The 19,148-nt window shown below is 70.1% G+C and overlaps 1 protein-coding gene across 2 annotated transcripts in view; it reads left to right on the top strand.

Annotated features, from left to right (window-relative positions):
• The window catches only part of CARS1 (cysteinyl-tRNA synthetase 1), a 29,290-nt gene that overhangs the window by 3,455 nt on the left and 6,687 nt on the right, over positions 1-19,148 (top strand). The window contains exons 2-14 of one of the 2 annotated variants that reach the window (XM_045578256.1): positions 1,232-1,262; positions 5,296-5,387; positions 7,391-7,479; positions 7,800-7,896; positions 9,067-9,165; positions 10,259-10,408; positions 13,354-13,494; positions 13,887-13,975; positions 14,442-14,563; positions 16,285-16,397; positions 17,080-17,208; positions 17,743-17,872; positions 18,812-18,915. In XM_045578256.1, the coding sequence (XP_045434212.1) occupies positions 1,238-1,262; positions 5,296-5,387; positions 7,391-7,479; positions 7,800-7,896; positions 9,067-9,165; positions 10,259-10,408; positions 13,354-13,494; positions 13,887-13,975; positions 14,442-14,563; positions 16,285-16,397; positions 17,080-17,208; positions 17,743-17,872; positions 18,812-18,915 (1,380 nt within the window). In that variant the 5' untranslated portion in view covers positions 1,232-1,237. Of the gene's footprint in view, positions 1-1,132; positions 1,263-5,295; positions 5,388-7,390; positions 7,480-7,799; positions 7,897-9,066; positions 9,166-10,258; positions 10,409-13,353; positions 13,495-13,886; positions 13,976-14,441; positions 14,564-16,284; positions 16,398-17,079; positions 17,209-17,742; positions 17,873-18,811; positions 18,916-19,148 lie in introns of those variants that run through there. The other variant, XM_036428800.2, reaches the window with a different exon arrangement.

Here is a 19,148-nt window from a genome sequence, read left to right as displayed (position 1 = left end):
CTGACTCAGTAACCTTCAGAGATAGAAACTAGATAACCTCTGAGCTCTGCTTCTGTGTTATGGGCCATTGCAAGATAGGGCCACATTCCAATGTCCAGCTGGATGTGACTGGGAACTACCCTGTCCCCAGTCTTTAGAATGTAGTCTTTAGGATTTGGAATTCAGAACAAAGGAAAATTCTTGTGGTTTAGGCTTTTAAAAAGACTGCCTACCCCTGAGACGGCGAGGTCGTGTGGAGTCCACCTGCGTGTGGTGCTCTTGCGGTCCTGGCCAGTTTTTCAATAAATCCTTGCCTGTGTTTTAATCAATCTTCAGCCTCTGGTTGTCTTATTCTGAACCCAGGGTTCAACCCCACAACACAGTTTATAAATAAACACTTTGAAAACAAAAAGGACATAACATGTTGGCGACAATTTAACCAAAAGGAAGGGAAATGTACAGTAAAAAATGTTCCCAGGACCACCCCCGGAGGTGTTAACAGGGACACTCACTCCGTGGCCCATTCTCTCGTTTTCAGGGTGAGAAGCTAATTGTTCACGACGGAGACGGCCAGCATTGAGGTTGCACTGGGCCTGGGTTCTGCTGCCCTGAGGGGGGTCTAGGCTCTTTCCCCGCTAGCTGGGGAGGAGGCAAACCATTTGCTCTGAAGTGTCCTTAGTTGAGGTGAGATGGGATTTTGTTAGGACAGTGGTCAGCAAACTCATTAGCCCACAGAGCCAAATATCAACAGGACGATGATTGAAATTTCTTTGGAGGGCCACATTTTTTAAACTTAAACTTCTTCTAACGCCACTTCTTCAACATAGACTCGCCCAGGCCCTGGTATTTTTGTGGGAGAGCCACACTCAAGGGGTCAAAGAGCCGCATGTGGCTCGCGAGCCGTGGTTTGCTGACCACACTGGCTTAGGTGGCCGCAGCCTGCTTGGCATCTGATCTTCCTAGTGGGCTGCACCGCTGTGTCCCTGTCTGCTCCGTTTCCTGTCCCCTCGTCCTGGCGTTCTGCCCGAGTCTCCGTGCTGTGTCTGTTTCCTCGGTTTCCCAGCGGCCTCGCCTGCAGCCTGGCGCTCCTGCTGGGCACCCATCCCGGTCCGAGGACGCCACTCCAGCCAGCCTAGTCAGAACTACAACTCCCAGAACGCCCCGGGCGGTTGTTTAGTGACGGGGACGCGGGGCGGGACTTCCGGCAGTTGCATCAGCTTCGGGGACGCTGTGGCTGGGCATCGGTCGGGCGCCCGGGATGGCAGGCTCCTCCGCGGATCAGGGTGAGCGGCGCGCGTGGCGCCCCGGCGGCGGGGCCCCGGCCGGCGGGCTGGCCCGGTCCTGGGGCCGGGCGGGGGCCGGGCGGGGCGGGGCGGAGCTCGCCGGCTCCGGGTCCGAGGGCAGCCGCGCCGCCTCCGGCCCCGAGCCCCGGGCGGGCCGGGCGCCGCGGACCCGGGAGGCAGCTCCTGACCGCGCAGCCCCTCCGGCCGCCTGCGGGTCCGCGGCCGCCGGCTCCGGTGCCCCCTCCCGCCCGCGGGTGCCGCCTCCCGGTGCCCCGGGTCCCGCCCGCCTCCACCCGCCGAGCCGGCTGCCTCCCCGGACTCGGACCCGGGGCGGCCGGGCTCAGCCCTGCCGCTGCCTCAGGACCCGCCGCGGGCTGCGGCCCCCGGAGGCCGAGGGCGCTGTCCCGGCGGAAGGGCGCCGCCCGGTTCTCTCGTCTTTTAGAGAAAAGTGTGTTCTTGGTTCATTCCTTGTCCTTGTCAGTTCTCACCCCAGGGTCTTAATCAGTCTTTCCCATTGACTTTTATTTTATTCTTTAAAATACATTTTATTGCTTTTAGAGAGGAAGGGGGAGGAAGAGAGAGGCAGGAACATCAATGAAGAGGGGAATCACCCATCGGCTGCCTCCTGCACGCCCCCTGCTGGGGGTCGAGCTGCAACCCGGGCCTGTGCCCCTGGCCGGGAAGGACCTGGGACCCCTCAGTCCGCAGGCCTGTGCCCCTGGCCGGGAAGGACCTGGGACCCCTCAGTCCGCAGGCCTGTGCCCCTGCCGGGATGGACCTGGGACCCCTCAGTCCGCAGGCCTGTGCCCCTGCCGGGATGGACCTGGGACCCCTCAGTCCGCAGGCCTGTGCCCCTGGCCGGGAAGGAACTGGGACCCCTCAGTCCGCAGGCCCACGCTCCGTCCATTGAGCCAAACCAGCCAGGGTTCATTTTTATTTTGTTTTAATAATTGACCATAATGATGTGTTTCGTTTTGTTTTTGTTTATGTTTTTATTGATTTCAGAGAGGAAGGGGGAGAGAGAGAGAGAGAGAGAGAACATCCATAATGAGAATCACTGATCGGCTGCCTCCTGCACGCTTCCCACTGTGGATGGAGCCCTTGACCAGAATCGAACCCGGGACCCCTCAGTCCACAGGCCGATGCTCTATCCACTGAGCCACACCGGCCAGGGCGACAATCCAGTCTTTACTGCTGCTCAATCTTGTCCTTCAAAGCCACAGCCCAGCAGCAGACGCCCTGACCTAGATCCGCGCCCCTGATGCGACCTCGTAAACGCCGTCCTCACCGACCAGGAGGTCAGGCGGCTGCGCCTGCAGCCCAGAGGGACCGCAGAGCCGCTGCCTCAGGCGGGCGCCCCTGCGGAGGGATGTCGTCGGCAGCAGCCACGCGCCTGACCCGCCTCTTTGAGGGGATAGGGCTCCTCCGGTCCAGGCCGGGACGGAACCTCCTGAAGGCAGTGCCCCCCGGCCGGCCACAGCCTCGTGCCCGGCCCGGAGCCGCGCCCACACTGCCCGCTCCGCGGAGCGCGCTGCCCGGTCCCCGGAGCGGCCGCCCTCATGGGCACGAGGACCGGTGGCCCGGCCCCAGGCAGGGACAGGGCTGACCGCTCCGCAGCGCCCCGGGCGCCCACACTCTCTCCTTCCCTCCGCCTCCGGCCGGCCTGCCTCTTCACGGTCCTGTCACTGCGAGCCGAGCCGTCATCGCCCGGGCGGGGAGCCTGCGTCCGCGGGGAGGCCGAGTCCGTGGGGAGGCTGAGGGGGAGGCCGTGTCCGCGGGGAGGCTGAGGGGGAGGCTGAGGGGGAGGCCGTGTCCGCGGGGAGGCTGAGGGGGAGGCCGTGTCCGCGGGGAGGCCGAGGGGGAGGCTGAGGGGGAGGCCGTGTCCGCGGGGAGGCTGAGGGGGAGGCTGTCTCCCAGCCTCTCTCCGCGCCGTGCGGGATGGGGGTGGGGGCCCTGCTCAGGAGCCGCTCTGTCCCCCTGAGCTGACCTGCTTTTGCTCCCTCCCAACGCGCTGGGGCAGCGGCTGCAATTACCCTGTGACTGTGCCCGCAGGGCGGCTCCCGGGCATCTGCCCTCCCGGCCGCCCTCTGGACGCGCCAGCTGCCCCCGCGGTGCGACTGCGGTGACGCCGGGAGCCCTGGCCGGTGTAATGACAGGGCAGCCGCACCGTGGGGCCCGCAAAGCCGCTCGTAAAGGCTCGGGGCGGGCAGTGCCGGGCGGGTGGGCAGGCGGGCAGGCGGGTGGGTGGGTGGGTGGGTGGGTGGGCGGGCGGGCTGTGCCGGGCGGGTGGGCAGGCGGGCAGGCGGGTGGGTGGGTGGGGCGGGTGGGTGGGTGGGTGGGTGGGCGGGCGGGTGGGTGGGTGGGCGGGCGGGCTGTGCTGGGCGGGTGTGTGGGCGGGCTGTACGGGGCGGGCGGGCAGGCGGGCGGGCGGGCTGTACAGGGCGGGTGGTCGGGCGGGTGTGTGGGCGGGCAGCGCTGGGCGGGTGTGTGGGCGGGCTGTACGGGGCGGGCGGGCAGGCGGGCGGGTAGGCGGTCAGTGCCTGGCGGGCTGTACGGGGCGGGTGGGTGGGCAGGCGGGCGGGTGGGTGGGCAGGCGGGCGGGTGGGTGGGTGGGCAGGCGGGCGGGCGGGTGTGTGGGCGGGCTGTACGGGGCGGGCAGTGCCGGGCGGGCTGTACGGGGCGGGTGGTCGGGCGGGTGGGTGGGTGGGCGGGCAGCGCTGGGCGGGTGTGTGGGCGGGCTGTACGGGGCGGGCGGGCAGGCGGGCGGGCAGGTGGGTGGGCGGGCAGTGCCGGGCGGGCTGTACGGGGCGGGCGGGCAGGCGGCACCGGGCGTTACCAGGGTGGCGGCTCCTGGCTGCGCGGCCGGCTGTGAAGCCGTGTGGTGTGATTTATTAGGGAAAAGGCGAGAGGGGGGGACACGAGGGAATGGACGTTCCTGTGTCCGCGACCAGGGCCCCACCCACAGGCGGGGGGGGCGGTGAGAGGGGTCCCTGAAGGGCAGTGGGGGCTGTGACCGCGGCTCTGCATGGCGAGCAGAGCTGAGGAGCAGCTGCTGGCGGGCACACATGTTCAGCGCCGTGTCGTGCCCATGTATGTGGTTCAGGTCCGTGTCATGCTCGTATGTCCAGGTCTGTGTCATGCTCGTTGTATGTCCAGGTCCGTGTCATGCTCACTGTATGTCCAGGTCCGTGTCATGCTCACTGTATGTCCAGGTCCGTGTCATGCTCACTGTATGTTCAGTGCCATGTCATGCTCACTGTGTGTTCAGGTCCGTGTCATGCTCACTGTGTGTTCAGGTCCGTGTCATGCTCGTTGTATGTCCAGGTCTGTGTCATGCTCACTGTATGTCCAGGTCCGTGTCATGCTCACTGTATGTCCAGGTCCGTGTCATGCTCACTGTATGTTCAGTGCCATGTCATGCTCACTGTGTGTTCAGGTCCGTGTCATGCTCACTGTATGTCCAGGTCCGTGTCATGCTCACTGTATGTCCAGGTTCGTGTCACGCTCACTGTATGTCCAGGTCTGTGTCATGCTCACTGTGTGTTCAGGTCTGTGTCATGCTCGTTGTATGTCCAGGTTTGTGTCATGCTCACTATATGTCCAGGTCCGTGTCATGCTCGTTGTATGTCCAGGTCCGTGTCATGCTCACTGTATGTTCAGTGCCATGTCATGTCATGCTCACTGTGTGTTCAGGTCCGTGTCATGCTCGTATGTCCAGGTCTGTGTCATGCTCTGTATGTCCAGGTCCGTGTCATGCTTGTATGTCCAGGTCCGTGTCATGCTCACTGTATGTTCAGGTCCGTGTCATGCTCACTGTATGTTCAGTGCCATGTCATGCTCACTGTGTGTTCAGGTCTGTGTCATGCTCTGTATGTCCAGGTCCGTGTCATGCTTGTATGTCCAGGTCCGTGTCATGCTCACTGTATGTTCAGGTCCGTGTCATGCTCACTGTGTTCAGCTCCCTGTCGTGCTCACCGAGGCAGGCCTCCCGTGAGGACCAGGCCGGAGTGTGACGCTGCCCCTCTGCCCGCAGGTAGAGGCCGGCGTGCGCAGCCCCCGTGGGCCCCCCCGGCCGGCTCCGAGCCCTGCAAGCTGCGCCTGTACAACAGCCTCACCCGCAACAAGGTCAGCAGCCGGCGTGGGGCACGTGGCGTCGCCTGTGGGCTCGGGCCCTGAGCCCGGGCGTGAGCCCCCCCGCTGCCCGCCGGGTGCCGCCCTGCGGCCGGAGCGCTGTGCCGAGGCTGGCACACCGGCTGCCTGCGGGCGCCCGCCCCGCCTGGGGGTGCCGGCCCGGTGGCCTGGGCTGCAGGTGGTGGTGGGGGGGTGCGAGCGGGGGCGGGGCGAGGGGTCCCGCGTCCAAGCTGCTCCATGGGGTGCGGCCGGGGGGTGTGTGGAGCCGTGTCTTCCCAGGACAGGACCCAGCGCCCCCTCCCGAGGGCTTCGAGGAGCCAGGCCGGGCCTCGGAGCGCCCAGGGGCCCGGCCCCGTGGCCCCTGACAGCGCTGGTTTTGTGTGTGTTTTACTGACGTCAGAGAGGAAGGGAGAGGGAGAGAAGCGTCCATGAAGAGGGAGAATCACGGACCGGCTGCCTCCTGCACGCCCCCACTGGGGACGGAGCCCGCCACCAGGCCACGTGCCCCGCCCGGGATCGAACCGGCCGGGCCCGGGGGTGTGGGGAAGCTGGGAGCCGGCCGGCGGCCGCTGTGCCAACAGGGAGGCAGCATCTCAGCAGGAGGCACGGCCTTCCTCCCGCCTGCGCCCGGAGCGGCATCCGGGGCGGAGAGGGCGACCACCTCGCTCAGGAGAGCCGCCTGGCGTCTGCCCGGCCTGCGCCCCGCTCCCCGCCCCCGTGTGACCTCAGACCCCCCCCCCCCGTCCCCCCCGTGTGACCTCAGACCCCCGCGTCCCCCCGTGTGACCTCAGACCCCCCGTCCCCCCGTGTGACCTCAGACCCCCCCCCCGTCCCCCCCGTGTGACCTCAGACCCCCCCGTCCCCCCGTGTGACCTCAGACCCCCCCGTCCCCCCGTGTGACCTCAGACCCCCCGTCCCCCCGTGTGACCTCAGACCCCCCGTCCCCCCGTATGACCTCAGACCCCCCGTCCCCCCGTGTGACCTCAGACCCCCCCGTCCCCCGTGTGACCTCAGATCCCAGCCCCCCCGTGTGACCTCAGACCACCCCCCGTCCCCCCCGTGTGACCTCAGACCCCCCCCGTCCCCCCGTGTGACCTCAGACCACCCCCCGTCCCCCCGTGTGACCTCAGACCACCCCCCGTCCCCCCGTGTGACCTCAGACCCCCCCGTCCCCCGTGTGACCTCAGACCCCCCCCTGGGTGACCTCAGACCCCCCCCGTCCCCCCGTGTGACCTCAGACCCCCCGTCCCCCGTGTGACCTCAGATCCCAGCCCCCCCCCGTGTGACCTCAGACCCCCCCGTCCCCCGTGTGACCTCAGACCCCCCGTCCCCCGTGTGACCTCAGATCCCAGCCCCCCCCCGTGTGACCTCAGACCCCCCGTCCCCCCGTGTGACCTCAGATCCCAGCCCCCCCCGTGTGACCTCAGACCACCCCCCGTCCCCCCGTGTGACCTCAGACCCCCCCCCGTCCCCCCGTGTGACCTCAGACCACCCCCCGTCCCCCCGTGTGACCTCAGACCACCCCCCGTCCCCCCGTGTGACCTCAGACCCCCCCGTCCCCCGTGTGACCTCAGACCCCCCCCCTGGGTGACCTCAGACCCCCCCCGTCCCCCCGTGTGACCTCAGACCCCCCGTCCCCCGTGTGACCTCAGATCCCAGCCCCCCCCCGTGTGACCTCAGACCCCCCCGTCCCCCGTGTGACCTCAGACCCCCCGTCCCCCGTGTGACCTCAGATCCCAGCCCCCCCCCGTGTGACCTCAGATCCCCCGTCCCCCCGTGTGACCTCAGATCCTGGCCCCCCCCATGTGACCTCAGACTCCCCCCTCCCCCCCCCCCCGTGTGACCTCAGACCCCCCGCCCCCCGGTGGCCTGGTGTGAAGCGCGCTGGGGTCCCCCCGTGTGACCTCAGACCCCCCGCCCCCCGGTGGCCTGGTGTGAAGCGCGCTGGGGTCCCCCCGGGCCTGGCTCCCTGTGACGCTGCGCCTCCGTGTCCGCAGGACGTGTTCGTGCCGCAGCGAGGGCGGCGAGTGACCTGGTACTGCTGCGGGCCCACCGTGTACGACGCGTCCCACATGGGCCACGCCAGGTAGGGCCGCGCCGGGGAGGAGGCAGCCGGCGCCTCTCCCTTGTTGTTTGCGTTTTTGTGGATTCAGGGAGGACAGGAGAGGGTGAGGGAGGACTTCAGTGATGACAGAACCATTGACCAGCTGCCTCCTGCCCGCCCTGCAGCTCAGGTGGGGGGGTGGGAGGAGGTAGGAGGGCCCAGGTGCTGGGTTACCTGCTGTGGCCGTGGCCGCTGGGCGGGCTGGGCCGTGGCCGTGGCTACGTTCACGGGGGGGGGGGGCTGGCCGTGGCCGTGGCCGTGGCCGGCTCGGCGTGCAGTGGGAGACGGCCTCTCGGCTCCAGGTCCTACATCTCCTTCGACATCCTGCGGCGGGTGCTGAGGGACTACTTCCAGTTCGACGTGTTTTACTGCATGAACATCACAGACATCGACGACAAGGTAACGGGTGCTGGCAGCACGCCGTGTTTTATTTACGAGGGGCCTGGGGCGTGATTCCTGCCTGCGCCCTCTCCCAGTCCAGGACTCCTCAGGGATGTCCGCAGGCCAGGCTGAGGGACCCCACGGGTGCACAATTGGGGCTGGGAGGGACCGTGGGAGGGACCCAGGGCATGTCCAGCCTGTCTCGCCGCGTCCGGATCTGCTGCATCCTAGCAGCAAGCTATCCTGCCGGTCAGAGTGTCTGCCCCTGGTGGCCAGGGTGCATCATAGATAGTTACCGGTCAGTGTCTGTCCCTGGTGGCCAGGGTGCATCATAGATAGTTACCGGTCAGTGTCTGTCCCCTGGTGGCCAGGGTGCATCATAGATAGTTACCGGTCAGTGTCTGTCCCCTGGTGGCCAGGGTGCATCATAGATAGTTACCGGTCAGTGTCTGTCCCCTGGTGGCCAGGGTGCATCATAGATAGTTACCGGTCAGTGTCTGTCCCCTGGTGGCCAGGGTGCATCATAGATAGTTACCGGTCAGTGTCTGTCCCCTGGTGGCCAGGGTGCATCATAGTTACCGGTCAAATGGTCGCTTAGGTTTTTATATACAGAGATTTCATTTTTAGTTTTTTTTTTTTTTTTTTTTTTTGTGAATCCTTGCTGGAGGATATTTCTCGCCTCCCCCTTGATTTCTAGAGAGAGTGTAAGGGAGGGAGGGAGGTGGGGAGAGTCGGGGAGAGAAACGTTGATGTGAGAAGGACACATCAATTGGTTACCTCCCCACTCGCTCTGACCGGGCCGGGATTTAACCTGCAACCCAGGTACCTGCCCTTGACCGGGAATCGAACCCAACACCCTTTGGTGCACAGGGTAACGCTCTAACCACTGAGCACACCGACCAGGGCATGGTAACACGTTAAAGAAACGACTTTGGGAAAAGGAAACGGGACCAGGTCAGCCTGAGCCGGTGGGGGTCGCAGTCCCGGCAAATGGCCGTGCCCGGGAGTCGGAGCGTGGCGGCCGGTGGCTAGGCCCGGGCGCTCACATGGTGACGGAGGGCCGGCTCGGGGTGTTCGGTCACTGGGGGCGAGCACTGGGGCTCGGGGGCCCTTACCCGGGGGGCCCTCACCCCGGGGCGCCCGCGGGGCCGGGCGTGGCTCTGAGGGGCCCGGGGCCTCTCTCGGCAGATCATCCGGCGGGCCCGGCAGAACCACCTGTTGGAGCAGTACCGGGGGCGGCGGCCCCGCCCGGCCCAGCTCCTGCAGGACGTGCGCGCCGCGCTGGAGGTGGGTCCCGCTGCTCCGGTCCCGGTCACACACGCGTGTCCGCGTGCCGCTGGCCCGGGGCAGGGGCTCCTCGGTCCGTCTGGTGGGCGCAGGCGGGCGGTGTGGCTCCTGAGGGAAACCGGGAGCCTCGGCGCCCGCGCTGGTGTGCCCGTCCCTGCTGTGGGCCCCGCCGGCTTCAGGTTCGAACCCCGGAGTTCTGCGCAGTTAGCTGAATATGGGTCCTTCCAGCTCCGCATTTCGTCCTGAATGAGCTGTTAGAAATCAGTCACCTGTGAGCACAGCTGACACTGTTACTCAGCATCCCCGCCTTTGGTGATCAGAGGAATGCCTGTGGGTAAAGCCTGGAGTCAGATGGCAGCTCAGCCTCGTTTAGGGAAGGGCCACGTGGCTGGTGGCACCTGTGTTGCCCCCGGCACCGCCTGAGGAGGGCGGCTCTCACGCCCACTTTCTTTTTTTTCTTTCTTTTAAGTATATTTTGTTGATTTTTCACAGAGAGGTAGGGAGGGGGATAGAGAGTTAGAAACATCAACGAGAGAGAAACATCAGTCAGCTGCCTCCTGCACACCTCCTACTGGGGATATGCCCGCAACCAAGGTCCATGCCCTTGACCAGAATCAAAACCGGGACCCTTTGGTCTGCAGGCTGACGCTCTATCCACTGAGCCACACCGGTTAGGACTTCTTTTTAAAGAAAATATATTTTTGTTGATGTCAGAGAGGAAGGGAGGAGGAGAGAGATGGAAACATCAATGATGAGCGAGAATCATGGATTGGCTGCCGCCTCCATGCCCCCCTGGGGATCGAGCCTGCAAGCTGAGCATGTGCCCTGCCGGGGTTTGGACCCTGAGCTCCTGGTTCGTGGGTTGAAGCTCAGCCCCTGAGCCACGCTGGCGGGCGGACTCTGGGCCACTTGGAGGAAAGCTGTCGGGCACTGTGTGGACGCCCCTGCTGGAACGTCCCGGGGTGTGTGTGTGTGTGTGTGTGTGTGTCCGGGGACTGGGGAGGACGCAGTCACGGCCGCGGGACACGGGCCTGGGCCGTGGCCTCGGGGCGAGCCCTGAGCCGGCTCACGGGCGCCTCTCTGCCGCCTCCAGCCGCTGGCGGAGAAGCTGAGCGCCACCTCGGACCCCGACAAGAAGCAGATGCTGGAGCGCATGCGGAGCGCGGTGCAGCTGGCCGCCGACCCGCTGGAGCAGGCCCTGCGCACCGGCCTGGCCGCCGAGGAGCTGGAGCGCCGGGCGCAGGTGAGCACGGCCACGCCGGTGCTCCCAGGTGGTGCTCGTCCTGGCGCTCTGAGCAGTGCGCCTCCTGCCCCCCCTTCTCCTGCCCGGCTCCCATCCCTCCCCACCCCCCCCTTCTCCTGCCCGGCTCCCATCCCTTCCCCCCCCTCTCCTGCCCGGCTCCCCCCTCCCCACCCCCCCTTCTCCTGCCCGGCTCCCCCCTCCCCACCCCCCCTTCTCCTGCCCGGCTCCCATCCCTTCCCCCCCCCTTCTCCTGCCCAGCTCCCCCCTCCCCACCCCCCTTCTCCTGCCCAGCTCCCCCCCCTTCTCCTGCCCGGCTCCCCCCTTCCCACCCCCCTTCTCCTGCCCGGCTCCCCCCTTCCCACCCCCCTTCTCCTGCCCGGCTCCCATCCCTCCCCACTCCCTTCTCCTGCCCGGCTCCCCCCTTCCCACCCCCCTTCTCCTGCCCGGCTCCCATCCCTTCCCCCCCCTCTCCTGCCCGGCTCCCATCCCTCCCCACCCCCCCTTCTCCTGCCTGGCTCCCCCCTTCCCCCCCCCCTTCTCCTGCCCGGCTCCCCCCCCCCCTTCTCCTGCCCGGCTCCCATCCCTCCCCACCCCCCCTTCTCCTGCCCGGCTCCCCCCTCCCCACCCCCCCTTCTCCTGCCCGGCTCCCATCCCCCCTTCTCCTGCCCCTGCTCCCACCCCTTCCCACCCCCTCCCCCTTCTCCTGCCCCACCCCCTCTCCCCCGCGCCCCTCGGGAGCAGGAGGCAGGCCGGTCGGGTGGGGAGCACCTTCCCTCGGGTCCGCAGGCCCCTCCTGGAGTGGCAGGCCCTGCGGCAGCGGGTGAGAGGTTAAAGCCGCAAAGAGCCGGGGGGCACCTGCCGTCCTTACCCCCCCCCCCCGTCCCCCCCCGCGGCTCCTCCGCCTCCGCAAGGCTGCCCTGCGGACAGTGCTGCCACCCTCACCCTGCAGACACCCGACCCACCACAGCCACGTCCTGCAGCCCCCAGCCACGCCCTACAGACCCCAGCCACGCCCTACAGACCCCCAGCCACGCCCTGCAGACCCCCAGTCACGCCCTACAGACCCCCAGCCACGCCCTGCAGACCCCCAGCCACGCCCTGCAGACCCCAGCCACACCCTGCACCCCACCCACGTCCTGCACCCCAGCCATGTCCTGCAGACCCCCAGTCACGCCCTGCAGACCCCCCAGTCACGCCCTGTAGACCCCCAGCCACGCCCTGTAGACCCCCAGCCACGCCCTACAGACCCCCCAGCCATGCCCTATGGACTCGCAGCCACGCCCTACGGACCCCCCGCCCCGCCCCGCAACCCCCCAGCCACGCCCTGCAGACCCCCAGCCACGCCCTGCAGACCCCCAGCCACACCTGCAGACCCCAGCCACGCCCTGCACCCCCAGCCATGCCCTACAGACCCCCAGCCACGCCCCGCAGACCCCCAGCCACGCCCTGCAGACCCCCAGCCACGCCCTACAGACCCCCAGCCACACCCTGCAGACCCCTAGCCACGCCCCGCAGACCCCCAGCCACGCCCTGCAGACCCCAGCCACGCCCTGCACCCCACCCACGTCCTGCACCCCAGCCACGCCCTGCAGACCCCCCAGTCACGCCCTGTAGACCCCCAGCCACGCCCTGTAGACCCCCCAGTCACGCCCTGTAGACCCCCAGCCACGCCCTACAGACCCCCCAGCCATGCCCTATGGACTCGCAGCCACGCCCTATGGACCCCCGCCCCGCCACCCCCCAGCCACGCCCTGCAGACCCCCAGCCACGCCCTGCAGACCCCCACCCACGCCCTGCAGACCCCCAGCCACGCCCTGCAGACCCCCAGCCACGTCTGCAGACCCCAGCCATGCCCTGCACCCAAGCCATGCCCTGCACCCCCAGCCACGCCCTGCACCCCAGCCATGCCCTGCAGACCCCCAGCCACGCCTGCAAACCCCAGCCACGCCCTGCACCCCCAGCCATGCCCTGCACCCCCCAGCCACGCCCTACGGACCCCTAGCCACGCCCTGCAGCTACACCCCCATCCCCCACCCCTGCTTTGCCCTGCAGCCCCATCTCCCTGGGCCACGCCCTGCAGCCCCCAGCAGACCAGCGAGGTGGCCCTTCTCCTTCACGCCTGCGCCCCCTGCTGGTCGCCCTCTTTAACCTGTGAAACCTGCTGGGGGCAGTGCAGCTGGTGCCCTGCAGGGGACGTGGCCTGTGGCTGGCCCCGGGTGTCAGCCTCTGTCCTGACGTGGCAGGTGGCGTGGTGCTGGGCCGGGCCCCGGGCTCGGACAGGGCGCCGTCTCCGAGGTGCACTGGGCAGTCCCCCGGCCCCCCGGCCGATTTAAAGCGCAAACTCTACTGACGCCAGGGGGACAGGGGAGACCTGAGGTGAGTCAGGGTGCTGCCTCCCGCACCATCGGGGACGAGCCTGGCCGGGGACGGACCCTGACCTGGCTCACAGGTGGACGGCCATCGCGCCGGCCGGGCCTGGCCTGTTCTGTACGTTTGTTCGGCGCCGCACGGCCCGGCTGTGCGGCCGCCTGGCTGTCCGTGGGCCCGGGAGGCGCGTTGGACGAGGCGTGTGTTCTGTGGGCGCCGTCTCCGTGGGCGCCCCTGGCAGCCGGGGACCTGCGGGCTGTCTCCGCGGAGGCGTGTGGTCTCCGTGTGACTGTGGGCCCGTCTCCTGCGCCTGCAGCTGCGGGCCGGGCCCTGGCGTGAGCTTTGCGGTGACTCAGCTGCATCGCCACATGTTCTTACCGTGTGCGGGGGCACCGCAGCCACGGAGAGGGAGACCGGCCGTGGCACGCGCGTGCGTGCGTGTGCACGTGTGTGGCCCCATGGGCCTTGTGTGTGTGCGTGTGCGCGCGTGTGTGGCCCCGTGGGCCTCGTGTGTGTGCGTGCGTGTGCGTGTGCGCGCGTGTGGCCCCGTGGGCCTCACGCGGGTCCTGCTCCCCCAGGTGCTGCTGGACGAGGCCCGAGATGTGCTCTCTGACTGGCTGGACTGCACCCTGGGCAGCGGGGTGACGGACAACTCCATCTTCTCCGAGCTGCCCCGGTTCTGGGAGGCGGAGTTCCACAAGGACATGGCGGCCCTGAACGTGAGTGACCGCTGACTCTGCCTGGCCCCACCGTCCCGGCCCCGCTGCCCCTGCCCCGCCGCCTGGCCCCACCGTCCCGGCCCCTGCCGTCCCTGCCCCGCAGTCCCTGCCCCTGCCCCGCCGCCCGGCCCCACCGTCCCGGCCCCTGCCGTCCCTGCCCCGCAGTCCCTGCCCCTGCCCCGCCACCCGGCCCCACCGTCCCGGCCCCGCAGTCCCAGCCCCTGCCGTCCCTGCCCTGCTGCCCCTGCCCCTGCCCCGCCGCCCGGCCCCACCGTCCCGGCCCCTGCCGTCCCTGCCCCGCAGTCCCTGCCCCTGCCCCGCCGCCCGGCCCCACCGTCCCGGCCGGGCGCAGGAGGGCAGCACTGGGGCAGGACTGACCGCTGTGGCCGCAGGTCCTCCCTCCGGACGTGCTGACCCGGGTCAGCGAGTACGTGCCCGAGATCGTGCGCTTCGTCCAGAGGATCGTGGACAACGGCTATGGGTGAGCAGCCGGCCCTGGCTCCGGGGCGGGGCTCCCAGGCGGGGCCTCCCCAGCCCAGTCCGCTCCGGGCCGGGCCCAGCGCCGTGGAGAGCACACGGAGTGAAGGTCTGGGCCAGGCGCCCTCCCGCCAGCAGGGGCTGCCCTGCACGCCGGGCCCTGTGCACCGAGTCTCCGGGCCCGGCCCCTCAGTCCCTCTGGGAGCCGGCAGCTGCTCAGGTGCGGGGCTCAGGACTGCGCTGGGACCCGCACCCTCCCGCTGGCTCCCTCCCGCTCCCCTGCTGCACGCTCACGGACACGCTCCCGGCCGGGGGTGAGGCCTGGTCTCTGCATGTGCCGTTCACGGCCGTGGACTGAGCACAGGCTCGGAGCCGGGCGGGCGGCCGCGGCCCGCGGGCCTCGGTTCCGGGTGCCGGGCGGGCGGCCCAGGCGGCCGGGGTCTGCCACCTCCCGTGTCCGCTTCTCCCAGCTACGTGTCCGGCGGCTCCGTCTACTTCGACACGGTCAAGTTCGCGGCCAGCGAGCGGCACTCGTACGGGAAGCTGGTGCCCGAGGCCGTGGGCGACCAGCAGGCCCTGCAGGAGGGGGAAGGTGAGCAGGCGGGCGGGCCTGGAGGGGAGGGTTCCCAGAGGGCTGTGCGGGCGCCATGGACTTGCTTTTACTGACTGACGGGGCGGGACACACACGTTTGCCGCCTCCCTCCCTCCCGCTCCTCAGCTGCACCTGTGCCCGGCGGGCGGCGGTCCTGGGCGTCGGGATCAGAGCCTCTGGGTTTCCCGGCGGCTGTGGGGTCGGGATCAGAGCCTCTGGGTTTCCCGGGCGGCTGTGGGGTCGGGATCAGAGCCTCTGGGTTTCCAGGGCGGCTGTGGGGTCGGGATCAGAGCCTCTGGGTTTCCAGGGCGGCTGTGGGGTCGGGATCAGAGCCTCTGGGTTTCCAGGGCGGCTGTGGGGTCGGGATCAGAGCCTCTGGGTTTCCGGGGCGGCTGTGGGGTCGGGATCAGAGCGGTCCTCTGGTTTCCCCGGGCGGCTGTGGGGTCGGGATCAGAGCCTCTGGGTTTCCCGGCGGCTGTGGGGTCGGGATCAGAGCGGTCCTCTGGTTTCCCCGGGCGGTCCTGTAGATGCGGAACCGGTGGAAAGTGGGCGAGCCAGGTGTGAGCGGGCCGGCGGGTGAGGGGCCGGCGCCTGGCAGGGGGAGGAGCAGCGTGGGGAGCCGGGAGCCGGCCCGGGAGCATGCAGGCGCAGGCGGGGCGGGAGGTGCGGCCGCCCCAGGCTGGGCAGGAGCTCCCTGGGGTCCGAGTCCTCCAGAGCCTCCCACTTGCCCCCCGCGTGCCCCCCACGTGGTCTCGGAGCAGCGGACCTGTTCCCCTGCTGGTGGCTGGCACCTGGCATCCTGTGGTCAGCTCCTGTGCCGGAGCCGTCCACCAGGGGGCAGCCGCTCCCAGGACGGGCCTGGCAGACCCTGTGGGGCCTCAGTGCGGGCGGAGGGCCTGCTGTGCCACTCGCCCAGCTCCTCCAGTCACCACGGGTCTCACTGCACCACCCGGTGTGTCCCGGGGGCGCAGGGGGAAGGACCCTTCTCCTGCCAGGCCCGGGGCCACCGCGGCCGCTGGTCTGCTCTCCGGCACCTCTGGCTGTGACCACAGGAGGCGGGCGAGTTCCTGTGGGCCCTTCTGGCCGGGAAGCCGCACAGGGGCCTGGCCGGTCCTCACTCTGCCCAGGACCAGGCGTTAGCCCGGCGCCCGCTAAGCCAGGCCCCAGGGCCCCGCGAGCTGCCCGCAACATCGCTGACCAGGGGCGGGACCAACAGCTCACGACCAGGATTTTGCCAGCTGGACGCGGCCCCGCGCCTGGGCAGAGCACCCGAGGCGGGCCTGCCCTGCACAGCAGGCACCGTCAGAGGGACGTGCAGTCAGAGGACGCGCAGTCAGGGGGACGCGCAGAGGACGCACCGTCAGAGGGACCTACAGTCAGAGGACGCGCAGTCAGGGACAGTCAGGGGGACAGTCAGAGGACGCATAGTCAGAGGCACGCACAGTCGGAGGGACACACAGGAACGCGCAGTCAGGGGGACGCAGAGTCGGGAATAGTCAGAGGCACGCATAGTCAGAGGGAGGGACACACAGTCAGAGGGACGTGCAGTCGGGGACACACAGTCAGGGACACACAGAGGGACAGTCGGGGATGCGCAGTCGGGGACAGAAGACGTGCAGTCGGGGACACACAGTCAGGGACGCACAGAGGGACAGTCGGGGACGCGCAGTCGGGGGACGCACAGCGATGGTGTCAGGCCGCGCTGACCGCCCCTCCCACAGGCGACCTGAGCGTCTCAGCGGAGCGCCTCAGCGAGAAGCGCTCCCCCAACGACTTCGCGCTGTGGAAGGCCTCCAAGCCGGGGGAGCCGTCCTGGCCGAGCCCGTGGGGGAAGGTGAGCCCGGGCGGGCGGGCCGTGGGCTGCGGGGACTCCTCACCCCCACCCCCCGGGCTCTGAGCCTGAGGCCCCTCTGAGCCTCCCCCCCCCCCCCCCCCCGGGCTCTGAGCCTGAGGCTCCGGCGAGGCCCCTCTGAGCCCCCCTCCCCCCCCCCCAGCTCTGAGCCTGAGGCCCCTCTGAGCCCCCCCCCCCCCCGGGCTCTGAGCCTGAGGCCCCTCTGAGCCTCCCCCCCCACCCCGGGCTCTGAGCCCGAGGCTCCGGCGAGGCCCCTCTGAGCCCCCCTCCCCCCCCCCCAGCTCTGAGCCTGAGGCTCCGGCGAGGCCCCTCTGAGCCCCCCTCCCCCCCCCCCAGCTCTGAGCCTGAGGCTCCGGCGAGGCCCCTCTGAGCCCCCCTCCCCCCCCCCCAGCTCTGAGCCTGAGGCTCCGGCGAGGCCCCTCTGAGCCCCCCTCCCCCCCCCCCCGGGCTCTGAGCCTGAGGCTCCGGCGAGGCCCCTCTGAGCCCCGGAGCCGCGGGGGGTGGGGTTTGGGGTGGCGCCCCTGAGCAGGCCCCGGGACCCTGCCGGGGGGCGCCTGGCTCTGGGGTGCAGCTCCCCACATGCTCCGGGGGCTCAGCTCGGGTCGGGACGGTGGGGGAGGCAGCCGGAGGGCGGGCCCCCCGTCACCGGGTCCTTGGGTCCTAGGGCCGCCCGGGGTGGCACATTGAGTGCTCGGCCATGGCGGGCACCCTCCTGGGCGCCTCGATGGACATCCACGGCGGCGGCTTCGACCTCCGCTTCCCCCACCATGACAACGAGCTGGCCCAGTCCGAGGTAGGCGCCGGGGGGGGGGGGGGGGAGGGGGAGCTGGCCCAGTCCGAGGTAGGCGCCGGGGGGAGGGGGAGAGGGGGAGCTGGCCCAGTCCGAGGTAGGCGCCGGGGGGAGGGGGGAGCTGGCCCAGTCCGAGGTAGGCGCCCGGGGGGCGGGGAGAGGGGGGAGCTGGCCCAGTCCGAGGTAGGCGCCCGGGGGGGGGGGGGGTTGGGGGAGCTGGCCCAGTCTGAGGTAGGCGCCGGGGAGGGGGATTGGGGGAGAGGGGAGCTGGCCCAGTCTGAGGTAGGCGCCGGGGAGGGGGATTGGGGGAGAGGGGAGCTGGCCAGTGGTGGGGCAGGGTTAGAGCCTGGCCCAGGCCGGGGTCTGCCCTGGGGCTGGCCCCTAACTGCTTAGGCTGGTTTCCCACACGTGCGCCTGGCCGTGGGCGCAGACAGGCCTGGGCTGGAGCCCCCCTCACTCCCCCGGAAAGGCACCCCCACAAGCAGCCGCTGGGACTGAGCGCCGCCCCCCCCCTCCCCCCCCCCGCCCCGCCCGCAGGCCCACTTCGAGAACGACTGCTGGGTGCGCTACTTCCTGCACACGGGCCACCTGACCATCGCCGGCTGCAAGATGTCCAAGTCCCTCAAGAACTTCGTCACCATCAAGGACGCCCTGAGGAGGCACTCCGGTGAGCGCCGACGGCCGCCGCCCTGGCACTGGGCCATGCGGGATGGGGCGGGCGCGGGGGCCGGGCGGAACGGGACAGGCCGGGGGCCATGCGGGACGGGGCGGGCGCGGGGGCCGGGCGGGACGGGACGGGACGGGGCGGGCGCGGGGGCCGGGCGGGGAGGGGACGGGACGGGGCGGGCGCGGGGGCCGGGCGGGGAGGGGACGGGACGGGCACGGGGGCCGTGCGGGACGGGGCGGGCTCGGGGGCCGGGCGGGACGGGACGGGACGGGGGCCGGGCGGGGACGGGACAGGTCAGGACGGGCAGGGCGCAGGGGCCGGGCGGGGACGGGCCGGGCGGGGACGGGCCGGGACGGGACGGGCCGGGGGCCGTGCGGGACGGGATGGGCACGGGGGCCGGGCGGGGACGGGACGGGACGGGCACGGGGGCCGGGCGGGATGGGCCGGGCACGGGGGATGGGACGGGACGGGACAGGACAGGATGGGACGGGCACGGGGGCCGGGCGGGGACGGGACGGGCACGGGGGCCGGGCGGGGACGGGCCGGGCAGGGACGGGACGGGCACGGGGGCTGGGCGGGGCCGGGCGGGGCAGGACTGGCCGGGCATGGGGGATGGGCGGGGACAGTACGGGACGGGATGGGCACGGGGGATGGACGGGACGGGACGGGACGGGACGGGCAGGGCAGGGCACGGGGGCCGGGCGGGGACGGGACAGGTCAGGACGGGCAGGGCACGGGGGCCGGGCGGGGACGGGACGGGTCAGGACGGGCACGGGGGCCGGGCGGGGACGGGACGGGATGGGCACAGGGGCCGTGGAAGGGGATAGGGCCGGGGACAGGGCCGGGGACAGAGGACGGGGCTGGAAGCTGAGGACGGGGCCAGGGCCGGGGCTGGGCGGGACCCTCAGGACGATGAGGCCGTGTCTCCTGTCCCCGCAGCGAGGCAGCTGCGCCTGGCCTTCCTCCTGCACTCCTGGAAGGACACGCTGGACTATTCGAGCAACACCATGGAGTCGGCCCTGCAGTACGAGAAGTTCATGAACGTGCGTTCCAGGCGCGGGCGCGGGGCGGGGCGGGGGCGTGAGGGACCCGCCGGCCTGGAGCAAAGGAGTGAAGGAGCGTGTGCCCCCGGGCGGCGGGCGGTTGGGCCTCAGGGGAAGGCTGGGGGGGGGGGAGGGGGAGGTGGGGGCAGGGGAAGGGCGGGGGGAAGGGCGGGCAGGGGGGAGGCGGGCGGGCGGGGGGAAGGCTGCCCTCACGCTGACGTGTGTCTCCCCCC

This window comes from Pipistrellus kuhlii, unplaced genomic scaffold (assembly GCF_014108245.1).
Source record: "Pipistrellus kuhlii isolate mPipKuh1 unplaced genomic scaffold, mPipKuh1.p scaffold_m20_p_91, whole genome shotgun sequence".
Lineage (NCBI taxonomy): Eukaryota > Metazoa > Chordata > Mammalia > Chiroptera > Vespertilionidae > Pipistrellus > Pipistrellus kuhlii.
Note: the sequence above shows the minus strand (reverse complement) of the source record. Positions and strands in the feature narration are given on the sequence as shown.